This window comes from Heloderma suspectum, chromosome 2, assembly GCF_057233095.1.
Source record: "Heloderma suspectum isolate Gila_16-S chromosome 2, 16-S_ref, whole genome shotgun sequence".
In the NCBI taxonomy this organism is placed as follows: Eukaryota; Metazoa; Chordata; class Lepidosauria; order Squamata; family Helodermatidae; genus Heloderma; species Heloderma suspectum.
This window is the reverse complement of record NC_139459.1, coordinates 192,997,161-193,020,024: the sequence shown is the minus strand read 5'-3', so window position 1 is coordinate 193,020,024 and position 22,864 is coordinate 192,997,161. Positions and strand designations below refer to the sequence as shown.

Sequence of the window (22,864 nt, the reverse complement as noted above, 5' to 3'; positions counted from 1 at the left end):
AGCTGAGGCCGCCATCTTGGAGAAGGGCATAACGGCCCCAACCCATGGGGGCTTCCGCCATCTTGAAGCCAGGAGGTTCGCGTTGCTGCCAGCGAATGCAACTTCAGAGCCGCCATCTTATCGTAGGGCGCGTTTCCTTCGGAAAGTCCCCCCCTTTCGCCGCTGGAGCCATCTTGAAGTGAAGTAAAGCTTCTCGCGTGGTTGGACCGTCATTTTGTACGCTTGAGGCAGAATATGAATAGGTAGGACCCTGAGGGCGTTGAATGTGATCTGGATTGGAAACCCAAACTGCTGGTGCATGCGCGCGCGCGCCATCTTTTCAATATCTATATAGCTATGCGACAGGCAAACACTCAACCGGTTAATCTAATCTCCCGTCGTGCATCGCCATGCTGGATTTTGCAAGGTGGATTTTTACCTGCCTTACATTTCTGAAACTTCGGCGCAAGAATCTTCCTGTTTGGAAGGTGGCAACCCTATTCCCTAGTGTTGTCTGAATACCTATTCACATAACTGCCTGGCTCTAATGTCTGGCTGTCCATACGGACTTTTTGGTGTACTGCATGGTTAATGTGGTCCGCTGGGCTGATTTAAACAAGCAGGGAAATTAAGAGTTAAAGCTTTTCCTGGGATGTAGCATTTCAAACAGCAGGGGCGACGTTGCAAGCTAATGCTCTATGCCCTCCCACCAGACAAATAAATAATCCTGTATGTAGGAAGCTAATATATTGGCAGAATTCAAGCTAGCTCCCCACCCTTTTTTTTTTTAATGCAAGGAGTTTCTTTAATGGGGAGCATTCCAACTCCATTCTTCATTTGCCAACTAAAGTAGTACAGTCCAGGAAAGGCTTTACCACAGTTTTGTGGCATATATAAAGCACACACACACCCCTCCATAACTGCCTACCAGCATATGCAGAACTCTTTATAGATTGGCTTTTATTGCTTGGAATACCTGAAAATTGCAGTAGTGATCAAAATTCAATACACAGAGAAATTACTGGGACAACACAAAAAAGTCACATAGCTACCAGAGAAGCCATAGGCATTGAGAACCACTGGTTGATTGACCGAACTTCAGACTGATAGCTAAAAATACATAATCCAATACCTCAATTTCCCCTTTGTAACAGGGTTCAGGGGTGAGCAATAAACTAATCTGGGATTGGGGGAAAGTTGTTGTTCAGTCGTGTCCGACTCTTCGTGACCCCATGGACCATAGCACGCCAGGCCTTCCTGTCCTATTGGGGGAAAGAGGAGGGTCAATTTTCCTTCCCCTAAAATACATTCTATTCATAGAGTTAGCATTTGGGATAAATTACATATGTACTGGGAAATCCAGGATCAGGTTTTCTGAACTTATTTATTTAAAATATTTATATACTGCCCTTTATCAATTCACAGAACAGTGTATTATTGCTTAGAAGCAGCTGCAACAGGGTCTGAATTGAATAAGAGCAGCAGTGCTGAGGGAGAGTTTTTAACTGTCTCCTGTACTTTCTCTCAATATGAATCCCCACTCCCTCTCAAAGTTGCTCACAACCAAAAAAAATATATAGATATCTGCATTTCCCCCCATCATGTGACAATTGGAGCTGGGATGGGTGATCAGGAGTGCTTCCGGAAGAGGCTTTTAACACGCTATCACATTGCCTCATTCACAGAATTTTATGGAGGGGTGGGGTTTCCAGACAACATCATCTATAGCCCTCCGGAATTTCTCCGTTACTTCTTCCAACTTTTTTCTTGCCACGGAATATCTGTTAAGGAAAAAAAGTAGGAATTGCTGCGCAGTGCCTTTTAACTGATAGCACTAGGAGTTCTCCTTCTGGAAGCACCCTTAGATTGGAAAAATTAGGTTTAAATTGAAAATATACACACATAGCACTGTTGGTTAAAGTCATTTTAGAACTCTCTCTGACTGTTTTTTCAAGTAAAAATAGAATAAATACGTCAAAATAAATTTTGGGAAATTCAATCACCAAATTTCCACATCATGTGCAGCTTCACCTTGTTAACTGTGCAGATGCTGATCTTTTTGAAAACGAACACCTTCCAGACTCTACATAATTTGTGCAAATTGTCTGCTTACGTTTAAGCTGCTATAAGCACTTCCTTTGCAGGTAAATTAAGATAAATCTATCAGTTGGCACACTGGAAATTCGGTCATGTGGGACACAATGAGCGAGTTCACATGTTAACAATAAGTGATTGGGAATGATTATCAGGAGTGAGCAAGCATGCAGGTGCACAGTTGTTCCCACTTGGCTCATCTTGCGGGAGCAGCTAAACAAACCAAGAAGCCTCCATCCATGGCTTGTTTAGTGTTATATGCGAACCAGGATCTCTGGCTTGTTGCTCTCCTAATAACCCAAGAACAAACCCTCGTTTATGACTCTGGCTTGTTAGGAGAGGAACAAACCTGAAATCCCGGTTTGGATATAATACTAAACAAGCCTTGGATGGAGGCTTCCTGATTTGTTTAGCTGCTCCCACTTGGCAGGAAGAGTCAAGCAGGAGTGACTGAGTAGCATGCACCAGCAGGCTTATCAGTACGTGTGATCCAAGCCAATGAAGCAATGTAGTCAAGAAGACAAAAACACCACTTTCTGCTTTCATACAGAAATCTTGCTGGATTCCAAGGATGCAATTGAACTGACAGTTTACGACTGATTTATTATGAGAACTAATGCTGGCTCTGGTGCCACCAGGGTGGAGTTTGCCCTTGACAAGCAGTTCTTCTGAGTTAAATTACTACTGAAAGATTCAGCAGTAGTTTATTGCTGTTCCGCCTGGGCTGCATGAAAGAAATAGTGCAAATAGATCAGGAATGAATTACTCTGTCATCTTGGGAAGAAATAGTTGGGTAGAGTGTCCTTTTCAAAAGGAGAGTTGCCCATACTTCATTACTCAGGGGATGGGAATATGGAATAGCAGGTAATTTACTTGTCAGTCTGGGGACAAAGCAGAGAGGAACAGCAGTAGTTCTACTCCCTACTGAATTCAGTGCAGACAACACAGATTGCGCTATCTACTGATTAAATGAATGTAGGAGTAAATTACTACCATTTGAAAAGGGAGGTGTAAAGATATCCCAGGGCAGGCCTACACTCAATATGCCAACAAATTTGGAACACTCAACAGTGGCCACAAGACTGGAAAAGGTCAGTTTACATTCCAATTCCAAAGAAGGGCAACGCCAAAGAGTGTTCAAACTACCATACAATTGCGCTCATTTCACATGCCAGCCAGGTTATGCCCAAAATCCTACAAGCTAGGCTTCAGCAGTATGTGAACCGAGAACTACCGGAAGTACAAGCTGGGTTTCGAAGAGGCAGAGGAACTAGAGATCAAATCGCCAACATTCGCTGGATCATTCGCTGGCAGAGAGCCAGTGTAGTGTAGTGGTGAGAGTGACGGACTGGGAGCCGGGAGATCCGGGTTCTAGTCCCCACTTGGCCATGGAAGCTCACTGGGTGACTTTGGGCCAGTCACAGACTCTCAGCCCAACCTACCTCACAGGGTTGTTGTTATGAGGATACAACGGTGAGGAGGAGGATAATGTAAGCCGCCTTGAGTTCCTTGCGAGAGGGAGAAAGGCGGGGTATAAATGCAATAAATAAATAAATCATGGAGAAAGCAAGAGAATTCCAGAAAAACGTCTATTTCTGCTTCATTGACTACACTAAAGCCTTTGATTGTGTGGATCACAACAAACTGTGGCAAATTCTTAAAGAGATGGGAGTACCAGACCACCTTACCTGTCTCCTGAGAAACCTGTACGAGGGTCAAGAAGCAACAGTAAGAACTAGACATGGAACAACCGAGTGGTTCAAAATTGGGAAAGGAGTACGACAAGGCTGCATATTGTCGCCCTGCTTATTTAACTTATATGCAGAGTACATCATGAGAAACGTGGGGCTGGATGAATCACAGGTCGGAATTAAGATTGCCAGGAGAATTAACAACAACCTCAGGTACGTAGATGATACCACCCTAATGGCAGAAAGCGAAGAGGATCTAAAGAGCCTCTTGTTGAGGGTGAAAGTGGAGAGTGCAAAAGCTGGTTTGAAACTCAACATTCAAAAAACGAAGATCATGGCATCTGGCCCCATCACTTCCTGGCATATAGAAGGGGAAGAAATGGAAGCAGTGACAGATTTTATTTTCTTGTGCTCCAAAATCACCACAGACGGTGACTGTAGCCATGAAATTAAAAGATGCTTGCTCCTTGGGGGGAAAGCTATGGCAAACCTAGACAGCATAGTAAGAAGCAGAGACATCACCTTGCCGACAAAGGTTCGTCTAATCAAAGCTGTGGTTTTCCCAGTAGTAATGTATGGCTGTGAGAGCTGGCCTATAAGGAAGGCTGAGCACCGAAGAATTGATGCTTTCGAACTGTGGTGCTGGAGAAGACTCTTACGAGTCCCCTGGACTCAAGGAGGTCAAATCTTGTCCTAAAGTCCTAAAGGAAATCAACCCTGAGTGCTCATTGGAAGGACAGATCCTGAAGCTGAAGCTCAACTATTTTGGCCACCTAATGCAAAGAGAAAACTCTCTGGAAAAGACCCTGATGCTAGGAAAGACTGAAGGCAAAAGGAGAAGGGGACGGCAGAGGATGAGATGGCTAGATAGCATCACCGATGCAATGAATATGAACCTGAGCACACTCTGGGAGAGAGCAGAGGACAGGAGGGCCTGGCGTGCTGTGGTCCATGGGGTCACGAAGAGTTGGACACGACTTAACGACTGAACAACAACAACAACATTTTCCCACTGAAGACAGTTTGAGGTGGTCAGGTTTACAAAGCCCAGTCTTTCGTTTCCAAAACTCAAATTCCAAGTAACTTCAAATGTTGACAGATTTCTCATGCACCAACTGCCACTTGCCCCTTGCCCCTGTGAATTCTGGATGCACACAAAAATTGCTGAATTTCAGGAAATCAGATGTTCATTACACAAGCTAGTTCATTTCACATCATTTACAGCAAGGGTAGGAACAATCAGGACCCAAATCAAAGGGAAGTGTTTGCAAAATACTTCTGTAGCTTTTCCAGTCTCACTTTATCCACTTGATTGCTTATCCTCAAATGAGGAATGGGTCAAGGTTTTTTGTCCCCATAAGCTGGGTGCGGTTATCCCCTTGTGAGTGTGCCCTAGAACAGGGGTGGGGAGAAGGTAGATCTCTAAATGATCTGGATTTCAACTCCCAGAAGCCCCTGCCAGCATAGCCAATGGTCAGGCCTGCTGGGAGTTGAAGGGCTCCTTCACATGGAGCTTTTATCCTGCGATTGAGATTGCTCCTTCATGGAAATTTGTAGGCTTTTTACATGATGCCGTGATCATTCAAGGCATCTCCTGCACTAAATGCCCTTTGTTCCATTTTTAAATAGATCGCAGATAATGAGCTATCAAATTCCCCTGTTGTGTTCCACTTCAGTTTCCTCTGTGAAAAGAGTAAAAGTGGCAAGAAGAGGAGCAAGATCAATGAAAGATCATGGAAGACTCAGATACACGGAGAAGGAGGGGGAAGGGGGAGAGGGAAAAGGAAGCACATGCAAGAGGGAGTTGTTGTGATCCTGCATTTAAAACGGAAGCAGAAAGCCCCGTTTTAAATGCAGGATTTTAGGCTGGTGTAGAGATGCCCAAGTCCAAAACATCTGGAGATTTACTGTCTGCCCACCCCTGCCCTAGAACTCCCTGTGCCATCGTAGAGGATTATGGGATGCACTACGCTTTGCACAGGGAACCTGTCATCCTGGAAATCAGATTTGCATGCTGCTTCAGACATGGCAAGTGTCCCTTGAATTGGGCCACCCCTTGGTGGTTGCCTAGCCTGCCTGTATGGTGAAGCCTGCTCTGTTCTAAAACTCAGTTTTGACCACCAGCTGTCAGTACAGAACTGTTTCCTTCTCTCTTCCCTACACACTCTGAGGCCTTTTTGATAAGATAAGTGTCACTCAAGGAATTGGCATGTGAGATGTGGATGATGGTGGTGTCATTGCTAACCCAATCCCTTGGGTGAGAGTTGGGTCCACCCAACATCCCAATCTAGCACAGGTCTTGTGAGCCCATTTCTGTCTTTCAGTAAAGCCAGTCCAATTGCAACCTACACTTTAGGAAACCCTACGCTTTGGATATTTATAAATAGGATTCATCCCCCCCGCCCCCCGCAACTATTTCCTCTGAGTTTATCTGTAATCCTCAGTGTAACCAAAGGGAAAATGGATATACTGTTCTGAGCTATCGTAATACATAGTATTTTGGGGTGGCTTGGTCTTCAATTGGTAATTTCATACCTGTTAGCTTTACAAAACACCTACAAAAGACATACATAAGCCTGCATTTTTGGACTCTATTAAAAGCTATGGGGACTGCCATGATGGGCACCTGTACTTCAAATGTTACCAGTACACCACTGTTTATAAGCCTATTAACAGAAACAGTGTGACTACCTATTGATGTTCCCTGCCCTGGTTTGAAAAGATGCCCTATAGATTTCAGGTTGAAGCGGGTTACACAAAAGCTCCCTCAACATTTTGGGAGTGGACAGTCAAAGATATTGCCTCCTTTTCCATTACCTGCTTCAAAATGGCTGCTGTGATGTTTGTTTTCTAATCTTCAGACCCAAAGGACTCCACTGGACACTAATTAAATGTGACAGGGACATATGACTGCTGCAGGGTGTTGGGAGGTGTCCTTTGTTACCACCTTTTCATTGGCAGGATTGTTCTGGCTCTTTGCAGCAAGTCAGCAAGCGCTGGCCAAAGAAAGGAGAGATGAACAGAGAGAGAGGGAGCATATGCCAGCGGAGAGGTCAGCAGAAGGCCTTGCTTTTGCTGAGCCAGGCGCTGACTTGACAGAAACCAGGAGAGGGGCTCTGCCGAGTGCTCAGAGGCATACAATGGATGGAGCCTCTCAAGGTCCTGTCACTTTTGAGGTAACTGGCCAGACCACGGTCTAAATCCCAGCATGGTCTTCCTTCAGTACTGAAACACACATTTCTGGTGATAGGAATGAAGGAAATAGAGCAATGGGTCCCACGCTTCTGATAGCTGAGGCGCATTATTTTTTTCCTCACTTAAAATTACAGGCACGCTTTACTCTTTACAATGGAAAAGGTTGCTTTTAGAGTGGGTTGTAAGAATAAGAATTATCCATCCCCAAAGGAGCTTATCCCGAGGCACATCCAGAGAAGTAACTTCTGCAGAGATGCATCAGGCAGCCTCCTCTGTGTTTCTGGTCTCTGCATTTGGAGTAATTAAAATGTTCCAGTCACCAGAAGCAGAGAAGTGGCACAATGACCCACCCCTAGCAGAGGCTGATAGGAAAGAACAGTGAACCTGCCAAGTCACAGTGGGGTAATTTCTGTATGCACAGGTACTGCAGACTAACAGGAGCCTTTAATTATTCAATTAATTTTGCATGGCACAGGACAAGTTCTCTCACAGCACATTATCATGCCGTAGCACACAGTCTGGGAATTCCTAGGATCGAGTCTGGAATTCTACATTCAGCTCCCAGCTCTTGGAGGGGTATGGATGAGAGGAAGGGCCTGGAGAAGAAGGCAGAAAGTTAAGACTCTTGCATTATGTTCCTTGCTCAATCAGTAAAAAATAACATCTTTGTATTTCCCGGTACCATGCCTGATAGTCCTCTTCTGTATAATGTATGGATTGTGACATCGGGCCAAACTAGACCTGATGTAAGCTTCTCATGGAAGTTTTCTCCATGCACCTGGTCATGTTTAAAATTGCCTTGTCATACAGTGCCTTGCATAAGTATTCACCCCCCCCCCCTTTGACTTTTCTACATTCTCTTGTGTTACAACCTGGGATTAAAATGGATTTAATTGGCATTTTTACCATTTGATTTAAACAATATACTTAACACTTTGAAGGTGCAAAATATTTGTATTGTGGCACAAAAGTTAATTAAAAACAAACTGGCATTTGTTGGTTGCATAAGTATTCACCCCCCTGAGTCACTACTGGGTAGAAGCATCTTTGGCAGCAATTACAGCTGTGAGTCTTTTGGGGTAAGTCTCTGCCAGCTTTGTGCATCTGGATCCTGCAATTCTTGCCCATTGTTCTTGGCAAATTGCTCAAGCCCTGTCAGGTTGGATGGGGACTGTTGGTGAACAGCAATTTTCAAGTCTTATTGCCACAGATTCTCAATTGCATTGACATCCGGGCTTTGAATGGGCCATTCTAAGACATTCAGGTTCTTGTTTTTAAACCACCCCAGTGTAACTTTGGCGGCTTGTTTAGGGTCACTGTCCTGCTGGAAGGTGAACCTCTGCCCCAGTCCCAGGTCCCTTGTAGACTGAAACAGGTTTTCCTCTAGAATTGCCCTGTATTTGGCTCCATCCATCTTGCCCAGCTTTGTGGAACGTCCGGGTGATAGTTAACTCATGGACAGTTTCTTCCATCTCAGCTGTGGATTTTTCCAGCTCCTTCAGAGTTACCATTGGCCTCTTGGTTGCTTCTCTGGCTACTGCTCTCCTTACCAGGTCACTGAGTTTTGATGGACAGCCTTCTTTAGGCAGAATCGCGGTTGTGCCATATTCTTACCATTTTGTAATAATGGATTTAATGGTGCTCTGCGGGATGTTCATAGTTTGGGATATTTTTTATAACCCAACCCTGATTGGTGCTTCTCCAGAACTTTATCCTAGACTTGTTTTGATAGCTCCTTGGTCTTCATGATGCTGTTTGTTTAGATATGCTCTCCAACAAACTCTGGGGCCTTCCAGAAACAGGTGTATTTATTTAATCTGAGATCATGTGACACTTGAATTGCACACAGGTGGACTCCGTTCAGCTAATTATGTGACTTCATTCATTCATTCATTCATTCATCACATTTCTATCCCACCTTTTTTCCTCTTTAAGAAACCCAAGGCGGGGAACATAATTTTCCTCCTCCTCCATTTTATCCTCACAACAACAACTCTGTGAGGTGGGTTGGGCTGAGAGTCTGTGACTGGCCCAAAGTCACCCAGTGAGCTTCATGGCCGAGTGGGGACTAGAACCCGGATCTCCCAGCTCCCAGTTCAACACTGTCATCACGACATGGCACTGGCTGTCTTCTAAAGGCAGATGGTTGCACCAGAGTTTATCTAGGGGTGTCACAGCAAAGGGGGTGAATACTTATGCAGTCAAGACTTTTCAGTTTTTTATTTGTAAATCATTTTGCAAAAATATGTAGTTTTTTCCCCCACATCAACATTATGGACTATTTTGTGTGGATCAGTGTCAAGAAATCCTAATTAAATCCATTTTAATTCCAGGTTGTAACACAACAAACTGTGGAAACGTCAAAGGGGGTGAATACTTATGTAAGGCACAATATGTGCTGGCCTATTCCTGTGTACAGTTAGCAGGCCAATGACACACTCACCAGGACTATCAATCGCCGGAGTGCTAAACAATAAGATGCCAACAGGCCAGCACCGATCATAAGTGAATATCAGTGTGACCAGGTACACATGGAAAACTTACAGAGACCTATCCTCTGTGGCACTCATCCTATATTAAACTACAGACAGAGGAAAACCTCAGAGGCATGCTAAAAATGATTGATTAGCTCAGCCTCCCTCAACCCGGTGCCCTCTAGATGTGTTAGCCTACAACTCCCATCACCCATAACTACTGGTCATGGTGGTTGGGGATGCTGGGAAATGTAGTCCAGCACATTTGGAGGGTGCCAGGTTGGGGAAGTCTGGATTAGCCTAATGTGCGTTAAACCTATAACTCTTCCTTGGGGGCAACTTTGCCTGTTTTAATCCATTCCAGTGATAACCAAAACATTTCCACCATATCACTACAAATGGAGAATACCAAATTTGAATGCTTCCATTTAAGAAAACTGCCTGGAAACAACCCTGGCACAGCAGGGTGACAGGTTCTATCCAACCCTTTACCTGTGCTGTCCTGATTTTCTGTTTACAAGGAGGTGTGTAAGCCACTTTGTTTTTATCTTTGATGCAGAAAAATATGGGATACAGATAATACTGCTGCTGATGTAGACCAGGGCTTACTCTTGAAATACATATTGATGGATAGAACAGACAACACAGGATAGTTGTGGTCAAGGACACTGCTGTTCTTCGCATACAGACGGAGTATGGTTCCACAATCCCTTTCCTCTACCCACATTGCAAAAGAACTGGGGATCAATACAGGCTCAGCACAGGACTGATTCTGCAAAAAAAAAAAAAATGGCCCACACAGACATGCCCACCCACATATACACTTACATGCACACTTGACATCCTTCTGTGCAGACTCAGACATTTAACCACATTTCTGCAATATTTGTGCTCACACTCACTGTTGGAAATTCAGCAGCATATTTAATTGCGTCATCTAGGATTTCCCCATCTTTGGACAAGGGGGGAAAAAAACCCTGTTATCCATTGCATATGTAGATTCATTGAAATGTGTGTGCAATCATCTCTGATCATACAAAAATTAATTCTAGCCTGGAGCCATCGTAACTGTGACAACCCCATTCAGATGAGCTCCTGAGTTAGGTTCAAAGGAAACTGTTGCCTTGACATCCCTGGTGTCAACATGTGCCTGAGACTCCTTACGCACGCGCACACGCACACACATTTGTTTTAAAGCTTTTTTAGGAAAAAAAATCATAGAGATTATTTTGTCTGAAGAGATTTCCCTCTTCTCCCCATGAACTTTGGAGCGGAAGGAACAAGGCTGATAGTAGGGTGTTCGTTGACTGAACACAGTAGACCTGTGTCAAGGACATTTGAAGAAACTGTGATATGACAGGGTATAACAAGTTGATGACGCCGATGATAAATAATGGGCTATTGGGATTTTGGGGGGCATCTAATGAACCCCTGTGTCCAATTTTACTTCTGACCATTTGGCTGTTCCTTGATACCTGTTCTTCATCTTCCTCTGGACTGTGTCTCTTTCATCATTAAGAGGATCCTAGCTGATGGTGAGGGAGGAAGAGGGAGGGGGGAATGTAGGGTTTGGTAAACCACTAGATGACAGCAACAACGCACCTTCTCTCACTCAGATCAGAATTGGCAAGCCAGACACCATGGGCATCAGGGAGGTAAGGATATCCCGCTTTGAGTGTTAGAGGCAGCCAAATTGGATGAATCCCCAATTCCCTTCCCATCCTTCTGTAGTTGCTGCTGTCCACCTGTCTTTCCCTATAGCAGTTCATCCACTTGTCTATCAGTCCACTTGTCTGACCAGTTTTCTGTACTCTCTCCCTATGATAATCCTTCCTTCCTTCCTAGCAGTAGGCTCTGTCCTCCTGTCCTTGTTTTTATCCTCCAATAATCCCTAAGCAGACTGACTTCCATTACTTTGAGCTTCAGCTCAACTGGCCAATTTTAATATGTTTGCCACAATATCCATAATGGCTGTCTCCATTTTACTCCTTTCAGAGTTGAACTACACTGGCTGGTATAGAGAGGAAATGTGGTTTGTTCCATTTTTATGTACTGAGACAATTACGAAGAGAAAAGAAATTGGTTATTCTTCATGGCCATTAGCAATGAAAACACGAGTCTTAACGTTGCAGAGAAGGTATATTTTTGTTGGTGTGCTCACTGCGCTGATATGTTCAGAATCAGAAAAGAAACACTTTGGGTAGTGGGCAGATGCTGTTCCTAAAGGGATGTTTTTAAAGGTAGGTATTTTAATCCTACCTCAATACATCTTGCTGAGCAAGAGTCTTCGGCTTTTCTAAGACCCCCTTTTTAAGCCCAATCTGCAACATGGGCCTCACTTTTATTATATAGAACACACACACTTTCTCTCCAGCCTTGGTGCAAGCCACTTTAGGTCAGGTCATGACCCAGCTGTATGTCCTGAGCCATTAGTTGGGCTAGGCAAATTGAGGGTGCAAGGATCAGCTCCGGATACCCCTAGTGCTGGGTTCTGAATTGGTTAAAAACTTAATCTATGCTAAACTTAGCTTCCAAATAAAGCTTTCACAGTGCCGTTCTCCTGCGTCATTCACAGAATTTTACCGAGAGGTCCAGACAATGACATCTTCCCCACCATTTCTTCTGTCATTTTTCTTACCGCAGAAAATCTGTTAAGAGGAAAGGAAAGGAAAGGAAAGGAAAGGAAAGGAAAGGAAAGGAAAAAAAGACAATTACTGCAGAATGCCTTCTGATTAGTAGTGTTAGGAGGCCTCCTTCTGGAAACACCCGATATGTGATTCCAGGTTGTGGTACCAAGTCTCTCAGTTTTTCTTGCACAACACACGCACACACACACACTGTCCTGATCATCAGAAATTCCACCAGCACAGGAAAACAACAGTTCAGGTGAGATTGCAAGAGGCGAGGCTGTAAGTCAGAGCCAGCCTGGAACAAGAGCACAGTCAGGACCCTGGACAAGATTTGAGATGCTGGACCAGTGGCTAGGTTTCAGGACCAGTGGCTAGCAACCCTGCATCTCAGGCAATGCAACACATCACATTTGGGCTGACTTGGGGCAACTGCCAAGGTTTGATGTTCTGGTCAAGAGAGTTAATCTGAAGCTCTAGCCCCTTAAATGACTGGTATTTTTTACACACTTGTTGGGTTCTACTAGGGGATGAGATTTGGAGCTGTGGCAACTGATTTGGGGAATGCTCCTCAAGCTCGTTCGGCTTGATTCCACTCCTTGGCATTCAGTGGCAGCAGTGGTACTTCCCCAAGTTCTGTGGGCTGAGTGGAGGATCTAGGGCAGGGGGCCCTACTCAGAACAGAGTGGGGGGGCAGGTCTGACTCTTCCTCAGAGCTGCTGCTGCTGCTGTTCAAGGATTCTACCTCCAAATGTTTTTGGTCCAGGTCATCTGGGCCCACCTCTCTCAGGCCTGTCAGGGGCTCAGTTTCTGGCAGAGGAGGGTGAGGAGGAACTGAGCATAGAATAGTTTCCCAAGGCAAGGTGTGTGCAGATGCCCAGCCAATTCCCGTGAGAATTCTTTGAGCTTGTAGCCCGCCCCCCTCGCAAGGTACAGTAGTTGGCCCCGTTTTCAGTCAAAGTCTATAGTATGATGTAGCTCAAATTCCTCCTCCCCATCTATTGTGCCCAGAGGGGGTGGCAGTTGGTGGTTATATGGGCTGGTGACCCAGGATACAGGGCCCAGGAGGGATCTGTGAAACAGGGTGGGTTTTCATAGGTAGGAGCAGGGCAACTGAAGGCAAAAGGCAACTGGATTGATTACCTGGGTTATGGGAAAGAGCCCCAGATAGTGATAATCCAGTTTCTTAAGCAGCCAGGTGTTCACCAGGTATCAGGTGGATAGCTATGCTTGGCATTTTTGGTCAGCCTGTTTTTTTATATGTAGGTTTGGCCCATTCCAGAACTTGGCATAGCTGTATATGCAGGGCTTGAAGTTCCTCCAACTGCAGGTACATCTGGCCATTTTAAAGGCCCAGGGCCTTTTTACTCACTTGTTGGCTTCTCCTAGGAGGTGAGGTTTGCTGTTGGGGCAAGTGAGTTGGGGTCAGGAATGCTCCTTAAAGCCTTTCTGCTCATCAGAGTCAGAAGTCCACTGCTCACAGTCCAAAGACAGCAGGACCTCCTCAGGGTTCATTGAACCGGCTACAAGATCTAGGGCAGGAGACCCTACTTGGGACAGAGCAGGGAGCAGGAAATTCATCATCTCTGAGCCCAGTTTCTCTCTACACTGCTTACATAGGCATGTTATCTCATGGACTTTTCAGACATAGCCTTAGTGGTCCACCTTGCAGGATTATGGTGAGAATGAATGAGATATGGGAAATGTTTGAGTGCGTTGTGCCTTGAGGGTTCATTAGGAAACAGCCTGTGTTAGCCAGAATCCTACCTCTATTCTTTTTCCTCCAGGACTGGGCTTGGATTTTTTTTCTGGATAATATCTTCTTCACAATATTCATTTATTTATATACATTTAAAAAAAAAATAACCCAGCATTTTTCCTTGCAGATATCAGGGTGATGAACCAGAATATGATTTTAAACATCTGGGGCAAAGAGATGTGATGATTTCCTAATTTTGGAGCACTGGGCCAAAGAGTGCTCCTCACTGGGTCATGATTTGAAAAAATCCACACAGTCATTGACTGGGGTTTTTCTTTTAAACTTTAGCCATGCCCAGGTGAGAGGTCTGATGTTAAGAGACTTAGATTAAGAGAGTCTAATGGCTTACATTAACTAGGAGGACAGGTTAGATTGCCGCAGTGGCATATCTCAACAACCTGTACGTCTTTGGTGTGTGGCATGCCCTTCCCTAGTGACTCTTACTTATTCCCTCCACACTCCAGGAACTGCGGAGCCGTCAGTTCTGGTGTTGCCTGTTGGCGGAAGCAGCTGGCACTCTGATCTTTGTCTGGGTCGTGCTGGGTGCCTCATCCCCTACTGGTCCTAAAGAGGTGCTCCCTTCCCCACTCCAACCAGCCCTTGCTGCAGGGCTGATTGCCATCAGCTTGGCTCACTGCTTTGGTGAGATCAGTGGTGCCCAAGTCAACCCAGCACTCACCATGGCCTTCCTGTGCACTCGCAAACTGGATGTTCTGCATGCTGCCAGCTATATCCTGGCCCAGTGTCTAGGCGCCATCTTAGCATCAGGGGTCTTCTACCTTGTGTTGCCCAGCTCAGCCATTGGGCAATTGGTCACAAAGGTAAGTAAGCTACACTCCTTCTCTTCCTTACAGTCTCTCCACCCCCCCCCCCAAGATATCCAAGGAGATTAAAATTAATTTTGTCCACCCTAGCCAGGAATAAAAATAAAATGATTTCAGTAGTAGTGCCCACAGTGGCTGCATCAGTCCTGATTCATGGTGTCTCATTGGGTCACTTAGGTCAGGAGCCCACAGTGAGTCTTGAATTGGTGACCTGAAGAATATCTGGCAAGGATTCAGCCCATGCCCCATCACCTGACCCTGGCCAAAGGAGGGAATTGGGGCCAAGGAAGTCTCCTTGCTCTCACTTGCCAGGTGCTGGTTCTGTCACTTTGTTGACCCTTTCCCAGCATTCCACTGCCCTCTTCTCTCCCTCTCATTGACTGCTCTGGATGCAGGGTGATTACCTGTCCAATTTTCATCCACCAACCTCTGGATAGGGTGGCAATATCTCTCAGAACAAAATATCTGTTTTGATTCTGCCTCCCCTTAGCCAACCCCCCTCCCCTTTATTTCACTCCATTCTGGACAGGAACATAACATTTAAAAAATATTTTCTTATCTTTTATCTGTAAATGTAAGATACGCATACATAGTTGTGAGGGCAACAATGCCTGAGTAAACTGTCATCTGACGTGAAATGGTGGCCATCTTGAAATTATAAACATAGAACATAACATAGCAACAACGTGATTTATATTTTCTCACACACACACACACACACACACATTCTATTTGTAACAATTAAAAGTAAATAAAAGTTAGCCATATAATGTTTTTGTTATTATTTGGACTCATGATATGTATGTACATGTATGTATATATAAAAATAACTCCTACTTTGCATTTGATATGTGAAAATCTGCATAGTTTAGCTTACCCAGAGTTGCAATTAAAATAGCAGGATCAAAAATTAGTACACAGAATTGATTTTCAAATATGGTTATTACAATACAAGACCTCTTTGAAGATGTATGTTAATATCAACTGGCAAAAGGCATTATATATTGACAAATTTCAACATCACTATTGAACACAATTTCAGTAGTGACAATCTGGACTGCACAATATTTGACTGCATAGTCAAAACATGATGTGTGTTACTGGAGGAAGAACTTCTATGACTTGAAGTCTCCACTCCTGGCCAGGGGAATCACAGCCTCCACACTCAATCCTTCCTCCTTCCCATTGTCTCTTTTGTGTCTCCATTTTAGGTCAGCAGTGAGGGGAATGCTGGACAGGCCTTGGGGATGGAGGCCTTTTCCACTTTCCAGCTGGCTCTCACCATCTTTGCTGTGGAAGATCATCGGAAGCGTGAGTTGGGTGAGCCTGGGATCTTGGCCATTGGCTTCTCTGTGATAGCAGGAGCACTCGCTGCGGTAAGATCCCATGCAGCTGAACAAGCTGTCCTTTTTAGGTGTTGGTTAGAAATTCTAGATCCATTGAATGGAAGCCCTGTGTCCTAGCAGCAGTCTGGACAAAGGAATTAGTACCTGTAACCTCAAGACACCTACACCATACAACTGAGAGCTGATCTGAACATTACTTTTTCCAGATGTGGCAGATGCCAGCATCTCTCATGCCTTTTGGTAACATTAAGGAAATTTCAGATATTATTATTTCAGTGGAGCAAGACCCTAGTCCTCATTACTTCAGAAAATAATATTTATAATTTTAAAAATACGCTACCCTCAGAAAGCAAAGTTGTTCTCACGTTGGTTTTATAACTGATGTACTTCCCGAAGTGCAATCATATAGTTTGTGTATCATGACTATACCCCTCAGTGTCAGCCCATTATTAGGGGAGCAAAACAGGGATTCTGGCTGAAAATGAGAGCCAGCGTGGTGTAGTGGCTAAAGGGTTGGACTGGGGGCCAGGAGATCCGGGCTCTAGTCTCCACTTGGCCATGGAAGCTGACTGGGTGATTTTGGGCCAGTCACATACTCTTAGCCCAGACTATCTCACAAGGTTGTTGTTGTGAGGCTGAAATGGAAAGGAGGAAGATTATGTACGCCGCCTTGGGTTCCTTAAAGAGGAAAAAAGGTGGGATATAAATTAGATAGATAGATAGATAGATAGATAGATGAAAGAAAGAAAGAAAGAAAGAAAGAAAGAAAGAAAGAAAGAAAGAAAGAAAGAGAAAGTGCAGAGCTCTACGAAAGGGTGATGCAATCTTGGCCAGAAGCAGGGAAGGGATTTTCCATCTACACACAGCATTGTATTTTGCACTGTTTGCGCAAAGGAAGACTAGCAAATCAGAAAGTATGCTGAAACCAAAATTTGCACGCAGAATAAGTTCATAAAGACATGTATACATATTTGCATCATTTATTCATATCACAGAATTGTGGGATTCTGGCTCCAGAATCAGGGTTTTGTTTTTATTTTTTTAGTGCAGAAACCTACATACCATACATATTACTGCTAAAGGATTCTTCAGAAGTGGAACAGATTGAATATCATTAGTTGGGAGTCAATTGTGAGCCTTTGGGCAGGGACGTGGGATTTTTACAAATATCTGTGCAGTACCTGGCACATAGGAGGGGCTTTATAAATAGCACATGACAATGATGAGCACTAATTAGAAAGAAGATGCTGTGTTGTTGTTGTTGTTTAAAAAAGAAGAAGAATGCAGACTACGTCTTGAAACAATCTGCTGAAGGCGGGAGAGGGAACCCCACCACTGAGCATACCAATTTGATGTTCCTGCAGGGCACATTCTCTGGAGGCAGTATGAACCCAGCCCGATCGCTGGGACCAGCAGTGGTAACAGGAATCTGGGAGCATCACTGGGTGAGTGGATGCTGGAGAGCCTGTTGAGAGGAGAACGGCACGCTGCCCTCCATCTTCCCCCACGTATTTTACTGGGCCCTCCGCTCCTCAGATTGATTGATTTAGGAGCCCGGGATGAAGATGGTGCAGAAGCCCTGGGTGCTGTAACTGTAGTTTGTTTGTTTGTTTGTTTGTTTATTTATTTCATTTCTATACTGCCCAATAGCCAAAGCTCTCTGGGCGGTTCACAAAAATTAAAACCAAACAACACACAATAAAACAATTTAAAATATATAGAACATTAAAACCACAATATAACAATACAACCACAATAAAACCTAGCAGCAGTGCAAGAGTTTAAAATACAGATTTAAAACAGCAAAGATAAAAATTTAGAAAGCTAAAAAGCCTGGGAAAATAAAAAGGTCTTCACCTGGCGCCGAAAAGAGTACAATGTAGGTGCCAGGCGAACCTCACTAGGGAGCTCATTCCAGAGCCAGGGTGCCACAGCAGAAAAAGCCCTCCTCCTAGTAGCCACCCGCCTCACTTCCTTTGGCAGGGGCTCACGGAGAAGGGCCGCTGATGATGATCTTAAGGTCCAGGCAGGCACATATGGGAGGAGGCGATCCTTCAGGTAACCTGGCCCCAAGCCGTTAAGGGCTTGGAATGTTAACACCAGCACTTTGAATCGGGCCCGGAAATGGACTGGCAGCCAGTGCAGCTGGAAAAGTACTGGCGTAATATGAGCTCGCAGGCCAGTCCCTGTTAACAATCTTGCTGCCCTATTTTGGACCAGCTGAAGTTTCCGGACCATTTTCAAAGGCAGCCCCACGTATAACGCATTGCAGTAATCCAGACGAGAAGTTATCAGAGCATGGATAACTGTAGCTAGGCTATCTCTGTCCAGATAAGGGCGTAGTTGGTATACCAGCCTAAGCTGATCAAAAGTGCTCCGTGCCACTGAGTTCACCTGTGCCTCAAGTGACAGTTCTGGATCCAAGAGCACCCCCAAACTACGAACCTGATCCTTTAGGGGGAGTGCAACCCCCTCCAGAACAGGTTGAATATCACCTAGCCGGGCAGACGAACCACCCACTAACCGTACCTCCGTCTTGTCTGGATTGAGTTTCTGTTTATTGGCCCTCATCCAGTCCATTACCGTGCCCAGGCCCTGATTCAGAACAGCCACTGCCTCACCTGGTTTTGATGAGAAAGAGAGGTAGAGCTGGGTGTCATCTGCATATTGATGGCACCTCAGCCCACACCTCCGGATAACCTCCCCCAGCGGTTTCATGTAGATGTTAAACAGCATGGGGGATAAAATAGAGCCCTGTGGAACCCCATGGCATAATTGCCATGGCACAGAGCAATAATCCCCCAGCACCACCTTCTGGAATCGGCCATCCAAGTAGGAGCGGAACCACTGTAGTGCAGTGCCTCCAGCTCCTAACCCAGACAACCTATCCAGAAGGATACCATGGTCGATGGTATCGAAAGCTGCTGAGAGGTCCAGGAGAATCAACAGGGTCGCACTCCCCCTGTCCCTCTCCCGGCAGAGGTCATCCCACAGGGCGACCAAGGCAGTTTCCGTTCCAAAACCAGGCCTGAAGCCCAATTGAAATGGATCTAGATAATCTGTTTCATTCAAGAGTGCCTGGAGCTGTCCTACAACCACCCGCTCAAGCACCTTGCCCAGGAAGGGGATGTTGGCCACTGGCCTATAATTGTTAACATCCTCTGGGTCCAGGAGTGGTCTAATTACCGCCTCTTTTAAAGCGGCAGGCACCACTCCCTCTCTCAAGGAGGAATTTACAACCTCCTGGACCCAGCCGGACAACCCCTCCTTGTTTGATTTAATAAGCCATGAAGGGCAAGGGTCAAGCACACAAGTGGTCCATCTAAGTTCCAACTAAGGCAGCCTTCCTCAACTTGGTGCCCTCCAGATGTGTCATTCCCAGATAGTATGGCATGGGGAGTTGCAGCCCAGCAGATCTGGAGGGCACCAGGTTGGGGAAAGTTGCTCCAAGGTGTGTTTGCCAGCACCTGGTCTGGGTACCGCCCCCCCGCCTTGCAAGTACATTGGCTGAGCCTCACCCTGGAAACTGTTTCCCCACATGCCTTCGCCCTGCACCAAGTTGATTCGATTCTCCCTGAACATGTTAAAAGTCTCTCTGGACCAACCTTCTCTGTCCCTCACACCTTTCCCAGGGATGATGCGCTGCTCACTCCTGTGCTTTCTTGCTTTTCTTACAGGTCTACTGGCTTGGCCCCATCCTGGGCGCCATCCTTGCTGGAGTATCCTATGAATTCTTCTTTGCCAACAGTGCTTCACGGGAGAAACTAGTTGCCTGCCTGACCTGCCGTGACATCGAGATTGTGGAGGCGGCCAGTGTGTCTCGTTCCTCACTCTCTGCCCCTGCCCATGTCAAACCACCTTGCAAGGGGGAACACGGCACCGAATAGGAAACAGCAACAACTTCCCATCTCATTGCCTTCCTGGAAAGCCCCCTCTATCCATGCTTTTTTTGCCACCTTACTCAGTTGTGTTCTCTTTCATACACATTACCAGCTGGGCCCTGGCACTAAGGTGGGCCTGGGATCTGAACCTCTAAAGACAACGCAGGCTGATAATCATGGCACTGAGCAATTGCCAGGAATCTGTCCCCAGCTTAGCGAGTATGGAGGACTAATAGGCTAACACAAGGAAAAGCTGGAAGCCAGGATTCCTGGGCTCTCTTTGTCCCTGGATAGGACCTAGTGAGGTAGCACAAGAGCAAGCAGGCCCAGGCGTTCTGGTTTTTGTTCCCAGGACTGATGCAGCAACTAGTGTGCTGAAAGATTGGAAACTAGGCCCGCTGGGTTCTGTTCCATGCTCTGCCACTGGTTTTATCTTGTGACCTTAGGCATGTCCCTTCCCCAGGCCTGTGTCTCATTTGCCCCTCACTGTAGCACTCATTAGGGAACATCTCGAAACAACCACCGCACCCCTTTGCTCTGTTTGCCACGTGGGTAGAGTTCAACAACAGGCTTCTCTCTGAACCTGGTGCACAATAAAGTGGGAGAGTGCAACAGCGTGAGTGACATGCGTATCTTGATTCCCCTCCCCGTGTGCCTCGAACAAGCTGGGCCTGGTTAAGCGCTGAGCCCAGCAAGTCCTATTGTCCTTGTCTCTTTCAGGCCTGGCAGTTTCCCCCTGCCGCCCAATCACCAAGCAGGCTGATAAATCCCTAGGAGGCGCCCAGAGAGAATTAGAGCCTGTTGAACAGCTCTGAGTAAACCTCTGCTCCAAAATGCTGTGGTGACAAATATCCCAGAGGCCTTGTTCCAAGCGCAGAGGGGCCTGCTTCTATCCTCATTCCTTTTGCTGAGTAGTTAACCCCTAAGACTCCAGCCCCAGGGAGGGATTTATGTCTAGTTGGCATCCTTGTCTCCTTTGTACCTCTCAATTTGGCTCCTTATTTAAAGTCTACCCCTCATTTAAAGTCTGCCCCACATTGCACAGGACTGAGGAAGCATTAGGCAAAAGAGCTGGACTGTTTGGGGGTGCTTCCAGATAAATCCTTTATTCTACAAACACTCTGCCTCAAACACAGAAATTTACCTGGATGGGTGGGTGCCCAGAAAACGTCGTCTTCCATTTGTAAACCTCCCACGTTTTTAGGGTGGCCACTTATGAATCACCAAAAAAAAGAGGACAAAGGAAGACACCAATTTGCATAACATTTGCATATGCTAGTTTATATGAATAGATAGAAATTAAGAAATAATTATTATAATTTAAATAGAAACATAGTACATCTCACCATAGTGTGGAAGACTGTGGCCAGGTGACCTGTGTGCCTTGCTCAGTCTGCTGTCCAGGTGCTTTTTATGGGCAGCTCCAAGGCCCAGCTCCTCCTTCTGATGGTTCTTTATCTTTAAACCAGGCTTGGACAGGATAGTCCTTCAAATAGAGGGCAGTCCTCTGGCAGCCCTTCAAATAGAAGACTGTCCTCTGTAAAAGAGGACACATAGAATCATAGATTAGTAGGGTTGGAAGGGGCCTATAAGATCATCAAGTCCAACCCCCGGCTCAGTGCAGGAATCCAAGTCAAAGCATCCCTGACAGATGGCTGTCCAGCCTCGTCTTGAATGCCTCCAGTTTGGGAGAGCCCACTACCTCCCTAGGTCATTGGATCCATTGTCGTATTGCTCTAACAGTCAGGACATGTTTCCTGACGTTCAGCCGGAATCTGGCTTCCTGTAACTTGAGCCCATGATTCCGTGTCCTGCACTCTGGGATGATCGAGAAGAGATCCTGGCCTTCCTCTCTGCAACACCCTTTCAAGTACTTGAACTGCACTATCATGGCCACGCTAAGTTTCTCACAGCTTCTTCCACCTTTCTTCTTACCAGAAAAAAATCTGTTAAGGAAAATATGGAATAGATGCACAATGCCATTTAACTGGTAGCACTAGGAGTCCTGTGTTGGAAGCACCCTTGTATGGTAGTTTTACACCAGGGATGGTGATGAGGTGGAGCATAGAGTGAAGAGGGCTTTTACTCCTCTGAACTAATTTCTGTAAATCCATTGCATTTTGCCTAGCAAATTTTCATAGCTTGCTTTCAAAGTACTCACCCTGACCGCACAGTACACTGAGCTTTGCAGAATTTGGAATGTTTTTTTAAGGTGTCATGTGGTGGCAGAAAGACAGTTTAAGATTACTGGAGGACAATTGTAGATAAAAGGGCAGTGAAACATGATGCCTAGAGGCCTTGAAGGACAACTGGGTAACCCTGCAAAACTCAGAAGCTCCATCACCTGAGTGGTACCATTGTTTGCCGAAGCTTGCATATTTTCAGACATACAGGACGAGAAACTTGGAGGTATGAGCACCAGTGGTGATGAGCTGATGTTCCCCTTCCCTGCACCATTTCACAACAGCTCTTGATCAGCTCCAGTCCTAGTGGCCTCAGCATATGGTACACGGCCACTGGGAAATGCTGGGGTTCAGCCACTTGTACTGGTGCTAGGGAAGTTGACAGTACCCTCAGCACAGCTTGGCCATTTGTGGGTTGTGCCCCTGTTTGTTATTGTTTTAAAAAAATTCCCAAGAACCCAAATTCCACATTTGTCAACTTGATTGTGTATAGATTTCCAGACATCTGGACTCACAGATGTCTGGACTCATACCCTTGGCTGGATATGAGTGGCAGCACAGCCAGAAATTACCCAAGACATGTTGATGCCTGAGGCAGAAAATCCAAATAATGTTGCATGATGATAAATATATATACAGTCACCATTGTCACTGAGAGTTTGCTGCTCTTTAATGGTACACCTGAATCTGCCGCCTGAGGCATTAGGTCTCACCCTGCCCAAGGACAGGGCTGGCCCTGGGCACATTTTTTGGTGAGAAATGATGGAGAACAAATAGGAGATCTATGAACTGGACAGAACTGGGGAAATCT

The 22,864-nt window shown here is 45.6% G+C and overlaps 1 protein-coding gene across 1 annotated transcript; it reads left to right on the top strand.

Moving 5' to 3' along the window:
* Window positions 1-151: 151 nt before the first annotated feature.
* On the top strand, window positions 152-22,703 carry LOC146353696 (aquaporin AQPAe.a-like). Its single transcript, XM_084837115.1, has 6 exons — window positions 152-242; window positions 6,747-6,940; window positions 14,284-14,640; window positions 15,855-16,019; window positions 17,354-17,434; window positions 19,667-22,703. The coding sequence occupies exons 2-6, from the start codon at window positions 6,803-6,805 to the stop codon at window positions 19,874-19,876; spliced, it is 951 nt and encodes a 316-aa protein (XP_084693241.1). The 5' UTR covers window positions 152-242; window positions 6,747-6,802; the 3' UTR covers window positions 19,877-22,703.
* The last annotated feature ends 161 nt before the right edge of the window (window positions 22,704-22,864 follow it).

Coding starts and splice junctions, on each gene's coding strand:
- LOC146353696 (XM_084837115.1), top strand. CDS start 6,803: ATGCCAGCGGAGAGGTCAGCAGAAGGCCTTGCTTTTGCTGAGCCAGGC. Junction 6,941..14,283: donor AAGGTCCTGTCACTTTTGAG/GTAACTGGCCAG, acceptor TCCACACTCCAG/GAACTGCGGAGCCGTCAGTT. Junction 17,435..19,666: donor GAATCTGGGAGCATCACTGG/GTGAGTGGATGC, acceptor CTTTTCTTACAG/GTCTACTGGCTTGGCCCCAT.